The 13,303-nt window shown below is 41.5% G+C and overlaps 1 protein-coding gene across 3 annotated transcripts in view; it reads right to left on the bottom strand.

Moving 5' to 3' along the window:
- ANO3 (anoctamin 3) overlaps positions 1-13,303 on the bottom strand; it is a 204,606-nt gene that overhangs the window by 70,357 nt on the left and 120,946 nt on the right. For all 3 annotated transcript variants that reach the window (XM_068147815.1, XM_068147816.1, XM_068147817.1), the window contains exon 4: positions 6,828-6,961. In XM_068147815.1, the coding sequence (XP_068003916.1) occupies positions 6,828-6,961 (134 nt within the window). The remainder of the gene's footprint in view (positions 1-6,827; positions 6,962-13,303) is intronic.

Below are 13,303 nucleotides of genomic sequence, written 5' to 3'. Positions count from 1 at the left end.
ACCTAGGACCCCCAAAAGGTTACAGACTTCTTAAGTTACATGGAATTAGCAGAGACAAAGTTGGTAAAATATTTCAAAATGGTACTCACCTGGTTTTTATCTTTTTAAAAATCATACTCTAATTAAGAATCCTCTAGAGTGTGCTTTAGGAGAAATCTGCCTAGCACACAACCAAGTTAACAATCATCTTTTTGTGTTTGAAAGTGTTTAGAACAGATAATCCAGAAATAGATTTGCCACATTCATCCTTTTAATTACTTAATTGCAAAAATGCAGACTGATTGCATGTTCATTTGGTTGGTTTTTTTTCTTTTGCAAATAACCATAAGCATAATAACCTAGGGAAGAAAACTGGGGACATATTTGCATATGCAAAGATATCCAGACTATCTTGGGCATCAATGACAACACAGCCTGGTTAACACAACAGGCTGCTGTAGTTACCCACGCTAATGTATGTCTGTACATACTACACTGTACTGTGCAGAACCTAGCTGGGCTCTGAAGAAGGAGGAGGACTCCCAGAAATATCTGACCTTCCTAATAAAACTGCAGTTTAACTTTTTTTTTTTCTCTTTTTTAGGAGAAAAGAATTCATAATAATTTTAGCATCTTCACATATTACTGCCCCCCCCCAATTTCATTTTATTCAGACTGACAGAGTAAGCATGAAAATCACAGAATCACAGAATCACCAAGGTTGGAAGAGACTCCAAAGATCATCAAGTCCAACCTGTCACCACAGACCTCATGACTAAACCATGGCACCGAGTGCCACATCCAATCCCCTCTTGAACACCTGCAGGTCTCTTCCAATCTGGTCTATTCTATTCTATTCTATTCTATTCTATTCTATTCTAAAATATTATATCTACCATATATTTGGCTTCAGGAGAGGAGTAAGCTTAGGTGATCTACAAAATTTTGAAAGGAAGTCTGTTCAATGTTACAATATGAGGAAGCAGCAACAGAGGGTGTTTGGAAATAGGAAGAAACTTCCCAAGTATTGACACTTAACCACTTCTGTTTGCTCTCTACGTCTAATAGAAAAGCCTTGATAAGAAGCATACTGACAGGATTACTGAAAATGTTTCTTTAGATCTCTGTCTTTTAAAATCTCCACCATTATGATAAAATTGCTTACTATATGCTCTGAATTTCCTGAAATATTTTGAGCTTTTTCTTTTCTTTGTTCTTATTCTGTTAAATAAAACCTCACAGAGAGGAGAGCCTTGCACTGTTATCATACCTTTCAAACTTTATTTACTTTTGTGTTATTAGACTGCATTTGTGGACTAGTTATCTTTCAGACTCTCTTGCCATTCTTCTTTCCAGGATACAGTTGTCAGCTGATAATATCTTGTTCCTACTTCTAAAACATTTTTGTTGCCAAACATTCTCTTTCAGTGTGAGTGCGAGAAGAGAAGAGAAGAGAAGAGAAGAGAAGAGAAGAGAAGAGAAGAGAAGAGAAGAGAAGAGAAGAGAAGAGAAGAGAAGAGAAGAGAAGAGAAGAGAAGAGAAGAGAAGAGAAGAGAAGAGAAGAGAAGAGAAGAGAAGAGAAGAGAAGAGAAGAGAAATCAACCAGATTGGAAAAGACTTTCAAGATCATCAAGCCCAACCTATCATCCAACACCATCTAATCAACTAAACCATGGCACCAAGCACCCTATCCAGTCTCTTCTCAAACACCTCCAGTGATGGTGACTCCACCACCTCCCTGGGCAGCACATTCCAATGGACAATCACTCTTTCTATGAAGAATTTCTTCCTAACATCCAGTCTAAACCTCCCCTGGTGCAGTTTGAGATTGTGTCCTCTTCTGATGCTGGTTGCCTTGGAGAAGAGACCAACATCTTCCTGGCTATAGCCTCCTTCAGATAATTGTAGACAGCAATAAGGTCCCCCCTGAGCATCCTCTTCTCCAGGCTAAGCAACCTCAGCTCCCTCAGCCTCACCTCATAGGGCTTGTGATCCAAACCCCTCACCAACCTTGTTGCCCTTCTCTGGACACACTCTAGCAACTCAAAATATTTGCTAAACTGAGGGGCCCAGAACTGGACACAAGACTCAAGGTGCAGCCTAACCAGTGCTGAGCACAGGGGCAGAATGACCTCCCTGCTCCTGCTGGCCACACTGTTCCTGATACAGGCTGGGATGCCAGTGGCCTACTTGGCCACCTGGGCACACTGCTGACTCATGTTCAGCCTATGGTTAACCAGTACCCCCAGGTCCCTTTCTGCCTGGCTGCTCTCCAGCCACTCTGACCCCAGCGTGTGGCACTGCATGGGGTTGTTGTGGCCAATGAGTAGAACTCGGCACTTAGATGTGTCAGGTAGTCGTAGAGAGCAATACTTCCACTGAACACAGGAGCAGGATTATGAGTGAGATAAAAAATGTGAAGCTAGTGACAAACTGACAGGATTAGAACATATAGCACGAATCCGGGCGACTCTGAAAGCCGTGACATTGAACAGGCAAAAAAATAAAACCAGAACACAATTCCTGCAAAAGGGTGGAAAGCAAAACATAAATAATGAAAAATATTTGTATTCTGCAGATATTAAAAACCAATCACCACAATATTCTGTAAGCAAAATATTTGTTTTGCAGGAGAGAGAGGAAGAGAGATGTTTGAAATCACAAAGAATCCAATAAAAACGCCTAAACAATGTATTTCAGGTTTTCAAGGCTAGATTTATTGCCTAATAATCACTGTAATAATCTCCAGTGAACATACTGAGTTCTGCCCAACTTATAATGAATTTTCAGCAGTATGTCCAGCTGATCTGGCACACAGCTCTCCATATGTTTTGGACTGCTGCTTATTTAAGATCTTATTTAAAATTCCTTAGAAGTTATGTAACATTTCAAGCCTGTTTAGCTTGCTCTCCTTCCTTACTGAAACTAGAATATTTCAAAGATTAACCTTCCAGTCAGGGACCTTTCTCATTTCCTGCATTCCCCTTGCAATAGCAGATAATACCCCTTCCCTATATTGCTCAGCAACTTGTTGGCATCATTCCTCTGCAGGAGAACCTTTGGCAGAATCACATACATGAACTCATATTTTCTACTCAATCTCAACAGCAGTTGGTGATGAAAAGAGAGCAGCAATGGATAATGAAGACAGCTTTTAAGGGGTCTGAATGCCTCACATTTATTCAATATGAAACCTGTGGATTCTGAAATGATGCTAACCTACAATAAAGGAGATTATGAGTTACAAATCATAATGAAGGAAAGGAGAATAGCAGGTGACTAGCAAGATGAATGGTGACATCCAGAGGCTATATCAAAGTTATCAGATGTTTCTGAAGCTTTAAAACTGCAGCAACACAAATCATATTTATGATCTGAAACACTAAACATTGCAGCTTTCATCATGTCAGCAAGACAAGTTTATTAGTGCTCAAGCATTCATGTAACTCATCACTGAGACACATAATACTACCGAGCATTAATTGCAAAGAACCTATTTAGCAATTTTGCCTTGAGTCTCTCAGGTGCAAAACAATACTTCCAAAAGAGACCTAAAAGAGAATCATTACCACAGAGAGGAAGGCTAAGCTTTTCTCCTGCACTTTGACAGTGTGGTGTTTCTCATTTTCATTCTCTGGTCAGACTGAGAAGATTTTTTTTTTTATCATGATGCATGGGTTTCTTTTCCAAATATATGAGAGTTACTTACCAGCTGTAAAGCTGCAGAGCAGTCGTCTGTGCTTTCAACAGTCTCAAAGAGAATGAAAAGCCTCCTTATGCTAGTTGTATATCCATTTTGGGAAGAAGTTTCCTTTAGATATCTTCCACTAATTGCCACAAAGACTTGAACAATAATCCAAAGGCAAAAAAGTACCCTTCTTTTCTAATCCAGGACTAATCTAAATCTCCCCTGCCTTTTTCCTGTGGAGGCAGGCAAACAGTAAACAGGAGGAGAATCCTGCTCGGTTGCCTCATTTGCAAAAACATTCTAAAAGCAGAAGGAAGTTTCCAAAGTAATTGCTGTGATAGAAGGAGTTGTGGAGGCTAAAAGCCAGTTATGTGACTTCAGAAGACTGTTTTTAAACTCCAAAGCACTTTGTTCAGTAGGTCAGGACACAGAGAGACATTAAAAGCAGAGTTTTGTTTAAACTTAAGACAAATACAAACTTGGAAAGTTAGTTAGCTTATTGGCTGCCTATAAACATTGTAGCAGCAGGGCTTGGAGAAAACACAGCTAGTGATCATTTTATAGGAAAGTAAAAACAAATGCTTTGCTTCAGCACAATGAAATGCCTGTATTTGATAGATATTATTTGTTAATAGATTGGGGTTTTTTTTAGGCCCCATTTAACATCAAAGGTTTTCTCTGCCTAATCAACAAAATCAAACAAGAATATGCATTATTAATTGTCTTAGTTCTGCTGGCCTCGTAGAAAAAGACATAAAAGTTCTCACTGCAACTATTTAGATTAAAATCTAAAGCACTCCATCATTATCAAGGTTTCTTTTCACTGAATCACAGAATGTTAGGGGTTGGAAGGGACCTTGCAAGTTCATCCAGTCCAACCTCCCTAGCCAGAGCAGGATCACCTAAAGTAGGTCTCACAAGAATGCATCCAAGTGGGTTTTGAAAGTCTCTAATGAAGGAGACTCCACAATCTCTCTGCGCAGCCTTTCTGTCACCCTCACAGTGAAAAAGCTTTTCTTTGTGTTCAAGCAAAACCTCCTCTGCTCCAGCTTGCACCCAGTCTGTTGTCCTGTCGTTGGACATCACTGAGCAGAGCCTGGCTCCATGCTCATGACACTGCCCTGCACATCTTTGTAAGCATGAATGATGTCACCCCTCAGTTTCCTCTTCTCCAAGCAAAAGAGCCCCAGCTACCTCAGCCTTTCCTCAGAAGGGAGATGTTGCACTCCCTACAGCATCTTTGTGGCTCTGTGCTGAACTCTTTCAAGCAGTTCCCTGAAGTCCTTCTTGAACTGAGGGGCCCAGAACTAGACACAGTATTCCAGATGTGGCCTCAGCAGGGCAAAGTAGAGGGGGAAGAGAACCTCTTTCAACCTACTTCCCACAGCCCTTCTAATCCACCCCAGGATGCCTGGCCATTGGCCAGGGTACATTGCTGGCTCATGGTCATCCTTCTGTCCACCAGGACCCCCAGACCCCTTTCACCTACACTGCTCTCCATGTTACAGATTTCCAATCTGTAAGAATGGTAACTTTTAGGTAGATTTAAAGGCAATTAGCTATTACTATCAAAGATTTTTCTAAAAGCACCGCATGAAATGAAGTCTCAGAGATCACATCAACCTGCTCCCTGTGGTCCAGAGTTCAGCGGTGATGCTGATCAGCGTGACTGAGCGAATGAGCTGTACAAGAGTTGCACGACTCCTGTGAAACAAGCATTCAGTGCTCACATCACAAAGTGCCACAGGCATCATGGATCACAGAACTGTATAATAGCCTCACCAAAGACTATTCTGTACAGAACCTTGAAGCAATGTAAGCGTTTCTAGATTTGCAGCATGGGATTATCCATGCCTCTTTTAATATCAGAAATCAGAAAATCACTGGTAAAAAACATGTGTTGCAGAATACTCTACTTCCAGTGCTTGAAGCAGAAAATTATTCTTGAGGGTAGGTTGTTTGTCATACTTCTACAAGCAATTACACTTAATAGAAAGGAGAATTAAGGGTCCTCCAATTCACAGTAAGAACAAAAAAACCCCGACCAAACAACATGTTTTGAACTGAAAATCTGTCATAATTTTTTGGCATTATAGTGGATGAACTGCTGTAGGAAATGCATTGTGATGAATATTGTCATTAGGTAATTACTAAGCAAGATAACATGTCAGTTTTAGTTGGTGAGATGGCTTTTCCAGTGCTTTAGTTGAGCTTCCTGAAAATACTCCTACACTCCTCCATACAGAAGTTAATTTTATCTTTCATTCAACGTGTCTAACTATCATTTGGACTTTGCTTGGGAGAATTCGACATTTTACATCACTCCTGACCGATCTTTTGTTACATGAACTTTATTCTTCTAAACTCTCAGAATTTTTCAGACCTCTCAGTTGACATGAATTTCACTCCAGGCTGGCAATTCTATGTTCTAAATGTTGTGCAATGTCAATTCTTTGAAAGAAGGTTACTGCCTCTTACATAAGCCAACACAAATCCTTGATTCCAAATAATTCTGCTTGCTTTTGGTACAGAAGATTCCACTCACTGATGCATAGGTCAAACGATAATATGGGAGCCACCTAAAGTTCTCACCATGAGATGCCTACTTATTTAATAGGCAATCTGTATAATCCCTTTTGTGCTATTGGACTGCATTTGTGGACTACTCCTTATCTTTCAGACTCTCTTTGCCATTCTCCTTTCCAGGATACAGTTGCCAGCTGATAGTATCTTGTTCCTATTTCTACACTAACACATTTTTGTTACCAAACATTCTCTTTCAGCATGAGTGCCTGAATAGAATAGAACAGAATTAACCAAATTGGAAAAGACCTTTGAGATCATCAAGTCCAATCTATCAGGTCCAACATTATCTAATCAACTAAACCATGGCACCAAGCACCCCACCCAGTCTCTTCCTAAACACCTCCAGTGACGATGACTCCACCACCTCCCTAGGCAGCACATTCCAATGGCCAATCTCTTTCAAATCATAACATGGGAGCCACCTAAAGTTCTTACCATGAGATGACTATTTATTTAAGAGGCAATCTGTATAATCTCTGACAAATCAGACTTTATAACTATTTAAACAGATTCTGACAACTGATACAATTTAATAAAACTTTGTGTCCTTCACCTTTAAAGAAGACTTAGTTACCTTTAAAGACTTAGTCCGAGGTTCTGTTTTCTGCCTGGTAAGCTTGTTTTGTATGAGCAGAGACTGATCTGTACGAGCACCATAATTTCCATGTTCTGAATCATCTGTGTATGTGTCTTTGTCCTTTCCTGTGGCTGAAGGGAAAACAGAAGAAAACAGAGGGCTCATTTTGGGTAGCAGTGGAGAGAAACTAATAGCATTGTTACAACCACAGATGAATATTCAGGTATCCACTTTTCAACAACTTATCAGAATGTTGGCAGGAACCTCAGGAGATCATCTAGTTCCATCCTCCTCCTAGAGCAGATTCACCTAGATCACGCTCTACACAAACACATCCAGGCAGGTTTTGAAAGCCTCCAGAGAAGGAGCCTCCACAACCTCTCTGGGCAGCCTGTTTCACGATTCTATCATCCTCAAAGTAAAGAAGTTTTTCCTTATGTTTGTTTAGGAGGAACTTCCTAGCCCAACCTTTGGACACCCACCCTTTAGATATTTATATTCTATCTTTTCCTGCAAAGGTTTTTTGACATGAAATGTTCTGTTTGTTTGAAACTCAAAGGGACTTCTATTCATAGGACAAGTCCTATGGAAATCAAAAAAGCCCACAACATATCAAATAAATATTCACATGCTTTTGTGCTTGACTCACAGTTGCTGAGACTCAAAATGTGCAAAGAAGCAGATTCATGCTGAACCAGAGTAACATCTCAAGCTTTAAATTTAAACAAGCAATCAAAATGCCCAATCCCCCTCACATCTGCTGCTCATCATTAGAGAGAGTACTTCAACATTTGTGTGATAAGGGGATCGCAATGCCCACTTCAGAACACATTTTAAGAGGTGTGCTTGATAGTGGCAGAAGATAGTTGACACCATGAAGAAAGTGGTTTCCTTTTCATTGCATTTCTTTAGAATTGCTCAAAAAAGAAAAGAAGCATTTGTAAAAACTTTGCTGCATATTCCAAGAACAGATGCAGGTGACAGAGGACCTTCCTCAAAGCTTACTAAGAGCCAGTCACGCAGATTACATTTCTTTCTGCATCACCACTGCGGGCAGATAAGAAGGACAGAGGTCTCTGAGTCACTCTACATCCTCTGTAAGAAGGGACACATTTTCTAGACATTCAATTGCACATTCTCCATTAAAACATCATGATGACACTTACCATATACACCCACCAGGAGGAAAATTAGGAGAAGGGCAACAAAGTGAGGGGTTTGGAACAGAAGCCCTATGAACAGAGGCTGATGGAGCTGGGGTTGATTAGCTTGGAGAAGAGGAGGCTCAGGGGAGATTTTATTGCTGTCAACAACTACCTGAAGGGTGGTTGTAGCCAGGAGGGAGTTGGTCTCTTCTCCCAGGCAACCAGCACCAGAACAAGAGAGGACAGTCTCAAGCTCTGCCAGGGGATGTTTAGGCTTGAGGTGAGGAGAAAGTTCTTCACAGAGATAGTTGCTAGGCATTGGAATGTGCTGCCCAGGGAGGTGGTGGAGTCACCATCATTGGCGGTGTTTAGGAGGAGACTTGATATAGAGTGCTTGGTTGCATGGTCTAGTTGATTAAGTAGTGTTGGATGATAGGTTGGACGCGATGATCTTGAAGGTCTCTTCCAGTCTGGTCTGGTCTGGTCTGGTCTGGTCTATTCTATTCTATTCTATTCTATTCACAAAGTTGGACCATGTAAGGTTTCATGAACGTTGAAAACTGGTTAGTCTTGCATAAAATATTTTAAAGATTAAAAAGTTGGGATAATTATTCCCACACAATTATATCTTGGACAAATTGGAAATAGAAACATATTCAGATAAAAAAGTTACCCACAAATCCTGAGCCAAGTTCTCATCTCAGCTTTCACATCAACATGGGAAAAGTCAGGGGGACTGGGAACAGCATTTAGCCCAGTAAGTCTAAACCCTAAATAGAAGCCAAGAAACAAGTCATGGTTGCTGTGGGAACCACAAGCTTGAATTTCCTGAATTTTATATTCATGAGAGCTCATCTGCAACAACAAAGTATTTTTCATTAAGTTGTTCGGTTAAATTCCCCACAGTAAGTTCTACAGGGGAAAAAAAATAATAACCACAATTATCTCACATAGCCTAAACATTTCTGAGAGGAAATATTAAACCTGGAACTTTTACTAAAGGCTGCTTTTTCTGCAGAGTTTAGCTGCTTACAGAAAGATTACTCACAATGAGCCCTTGGTAATTTCTTAATACTGATATTAACCTCAGTAAATCTGCAAAGGGATTTCTTCACGTACCAAATAGCCCCTTTTAATTGACAGAGCATTGAACTCAAGAGAGTTCATTCGTTTTGAACAGTGTTTTAACCTTATATACAAACTATTCTCAGGTCAAAACAAATAAAAAGACTGTGAAAAAGCTTTCAAGTAGGAGCTATGCAAAGTAGGAAACAGGATACGAAAGCAACTTTGCTAATTCGACTCATGGCCAGATGTGACAAGCTCCTAACTTTACTAAAGATCAAGAGCTTGTAAGGGAAACCAATAACATGAATCACAGAATGGTTTGGGTTGGAAGGGATGTCCAAAGGTCATCTAGTCCAACCCCCATGGAGGGCCATGAAAATGATCAGGGGGCTGGAACACCTCTGCTGTGAGGACAAGCTGAGGGAGCTGGAGTTGTTCAGGCTAGAGAGGAAAAACCACCAGGGAGATCAAAGAACAGCCTTCCTGTACCTGAAGGGGACCTACAAGAGGTTGCAGAGCAACTGCTTACAGAAGCCTGTAGTGATAGGATGAGGGGCAATGGTTTGAAATTAAGGAAGATTTAGACTGGATGTCAGCAACAACTTCTGCACCACGAGGGTGGTGGAACACAGGAACAGGTTGCCCAGGGAGGTAGTTGAGGCCCTATGCCTTGAGATATTCAAAGGCAGGCTGGATAAGGCTCTGAGCAACCTGATTTAATGGAGACTGTCCTTCCTTACCATAGGGGGGTCAGACTAGATGACCTTTGGAGGGTTCTTCCAACCCAAAGCATTCTATGATCCTATGTGTGTGCTTTAGGAAGCTCACTTTGTTTCTTAAGCTGATTTTGGTAGATTTCTTTTGATTAGTTTAAAATTATTTTAAGAACAGAGAATGCAATATGTTGGTTTCAGAAAAGGATCTTGAGAGAAGATGAGAGAAATGAGGCTGTGCCATGAAAAACACTGACTATATTTCTGTATATTTCTATGACCAGGTGCTTTTTCTGTAATAAGGTATCTAGCACAACTTAAGATAACCTCTCCTGTAATTTTCCCACCCATCAGGCCAAAATTACACTCATGTAAGCTTAGACAACCTAAACAAACTGAGCTTGATTGTCCCTAGTGCCATCAATACATTCTACAATACAGTAATTTAACTCCTTAAGTCTTTCCCCAAGAAGTGCAGTTTCTAAACTCCCATGATATTTTTATAGAATCATAGAATAGAATCATAGAATCAACAAGGTTGGAAAAGACCTCAAAGAACCTCTAGTCCATCCTGCCACCCAAGACCTTATGACTACTAAACCATGGCACCAAGTGCCACGTCCAATCGCCTCTTGAACACCTCCAGGGACAGTGACTCCACCACCTCCACAGGCAGCACATTCCAATGGCTAACAACTCTCTCTGTGAAGAACTTTCTCCTCAACTCAAGTCTAGACTTCCCCTGGTGCAGTTTGAGACTATGTCCTCTTGTTCTGGTTCTGGTTGCCTGGGAGAAGAGACCAACCCCCACCTGTCTACAACCTCCCTTCAGGTAGTTGTAGACAGCAATAAGGTCTCCTCTGAGCCTCCTCTTCTCCAGGCTAAGCAACCCCAGCTCCCTCAGCCTCTCCTCATAGGGATTGTGCTCCAAACCCCTCACCAACTTTGTTGCCCTTTTCTGGACATGTTCCAGCAATTCAACATCTTTCCTAAACTGAGGAGCCCAGAACTGGACACAGGACTCAAGGTGTGGCCTAACCAGTGCTGAGTTCAGGGGCACAATGACTTCCCTGCTCCTGCTGGCCACACTATTCTTGATGTAGGCTAATGGTTTTCTATAAAGTAACATTATTTTCTTCCAGCCTTTTCTCCACAATCTCTATTATTTGGGTTTGCATTTTAACAGCCATTTGGGATTGCCAGAAGCCAAACCAAGACAGCATCCCTGAATGTTGTGGCTGGAGCCGTACTGCCTAGGGATGCTTTTTATGTAACATACCCCAAAGGTAATGGTATGGATGAAGAGTCTTTCAATTTGAGTTTCATTGTAAGTATCCATCTCTAAATTCAAACACAGAGTCTTTATTTGGCTGCAGCTCCACAAAACATCATGAGAAAACCTTGGCTGCCTCAAGCCTTTTCCCTCTGCCCTGCGGGAAAGCTACTGTTTACTTCAGTTTTACTTCCCACTATGCTTTCCCTGGCCTAAAACTCATTTCATTTTTATTGTCAAAAACAACTGTTAGCTCTCCCCCGCTCTTGTAGTTCTTGGATGGCCTCTAATGCCAACCATCACAACCAGCCTGCTTGACTTTGGGAGGGGGGGGTGTAGGCAAGAAACCACAGGAGGAAGAGAACCCAAATGCAGTTCACATTGCTCTAGAAGCTCAGGCTTTTACCTTGAATCCACTCTCAAGTATAAAGTGATTTTTAAAAGCATTAATCAAGCAGATAAAAGTTCTCTTAATCCTAGTAGTCACTTTATTTTGCTGTCTTGTAATTCAGAGGCATGATGACTGACTTCAGTCTTCAATACATCACAAAAACCTACCTAGGCTTCCTGCCATAGTTTTGATATGTTTGATGCACAACAGTAGGATTTGCCATAAGAGCATTTTGCAAGATAAAAAATTGGAGAGACTTTCGTTCCTGGGAGACTTTTACCTAAGAATGCAGAAGCATTTAGTTTAGAAATTGATTTCTAAATAGACATTTTGCATCTTGGGTTTTCCTAAGTGCTTTTCCTTCTATCATGCTTTTTTTTTTGAAGGGCCAAGAATGCAGTTTAATTTTGTGATAGTTAGAGGATAAAAAGCACTTGTCCCAATTTCTCTTTAACATGCAATTCAACAAGCTATTTTAGGCAACAGTAGTGTAGGATGGCAAATGTTTCTCAATCCAAATGTGGCATAGTTATGGAAAGGAAAATTAATATAAACATCATTCCTGAATATTTTTTTGAGTCACAAACTTTGATACAATGACTCTTGACTCAATCCTTTGAGCCTCTACATATTTAGGGATAACCCTTGTAAAGCTTTAGCAAGAATGAGATTATTGGTCAAGAAATTAATCCCCTTTTGCCCTAATTTTAGTCCTAGAAACAACAGATGACCTGGAGAAGGATATCATCAGACACCTGGGTAAGTTGCACTGTGATATATTTAGGTCCTCTTATTCTATTCTGCTGTGTCCCTGGTTTTGTATATGAAGCACAGAAGCATTTTCAGCTACCTATGTGCATTCACAGTATCACAGTATAACTAAGGTTGGAAGAGACCTCGAGGATCATCAAGTCCAACCTATCAACGCAGACCTCATGACTAGACCATGGCACCAAGTGCCACATCCAGTCCCCTCTTGAACACCTCCAGGGATGGTGACTCCACCACCTCCCTGGGCAGCACATTCCAATGACTAACAACTCGCTCGGTGAAGAACTTCCTCCTCACTTTGAGTCTAAACCTCCCCTGGTGCAGCTTGAAACTGTGGCCCCTTGTTCTGGTGCTGGTTGCCTGGGAGAAGAGACCAACCCCTTCCTGGCTACAACCACCCTTCAGGTAGTTGTAGAGGGCAATGAGATCACCCCTGAGCCTCCTCTTCTCCAGGCTAAACAATCCCAGCTCCCTCAGCCTCTCCTTATAGGGCTTGTGTTCAAGGCCTCTCATCAGCCTTGTTGCCCTTCTCTGGACACGTTCAAGTGTTTCGATGTTCATACATCACTCATGTTTAAAATAGGAGTCAGGCAGGTATTATTGCTCTTCAGAGGAGTTAAGATGGTGTACAGAACTGGTGCAGGTAGATTAAATGTCTACAATACTTAGACATTCCAACCACTAATCTTTATTACATTTCAGTGAGCACTATCACAGTATCACAGTATCACAGTATCACAGTATAACTTAGGTTGGAAAGGACCTCGAGGATCATCGAGTCCAACCTATCAACACAGACCCCATGACTAGACCATGGCACCAAGTGCCACGTCCAATCTCCCCTTGAACGCCTCCAGGGTCGATGACTCAACCACCTCCCTGGGCAACCCGTTCCAATGCCGAATGACTCGCTCGGTGAAGAACTTCCTCCTCACCTCGAGTCTGAACCTCCCCTGGCGCAGCTTGAGACTGTGTCCCCTTGTTCTGGTGCTGGTTGCCTGGGAGAAGAGGCCAACCCCCTCCTGGCTACAACCACCTTTCAGGTAGTTGTAGAGGGCAATGAGGTCACCCCTGAGCCTCCTCTTCTCCAGGCTAAACAATCCCAGCTCCCT

Source organism: Melanerpes formicivorus, unplaced genomic scaffold, assembly GCF_026170545.1.
Source record: "Melanerpes formicivorus ecotype bairdi unplaced genomic scaffold, bMelFor1.0.p_v2 SCAF_16, whole genome shotgun sequence".
Taxonomy (NCBI): Eukaryota; Metazoa; Chordata; class Aves; order Piciformes; family Picidae; genus Melanerpes; species Melanerpes formicivorus.
The sequence above is the reverse complement of the archived record's forward strand: the minus strand, read 5'-3'. Positions and strand labels throughout refer to the sequence as shown.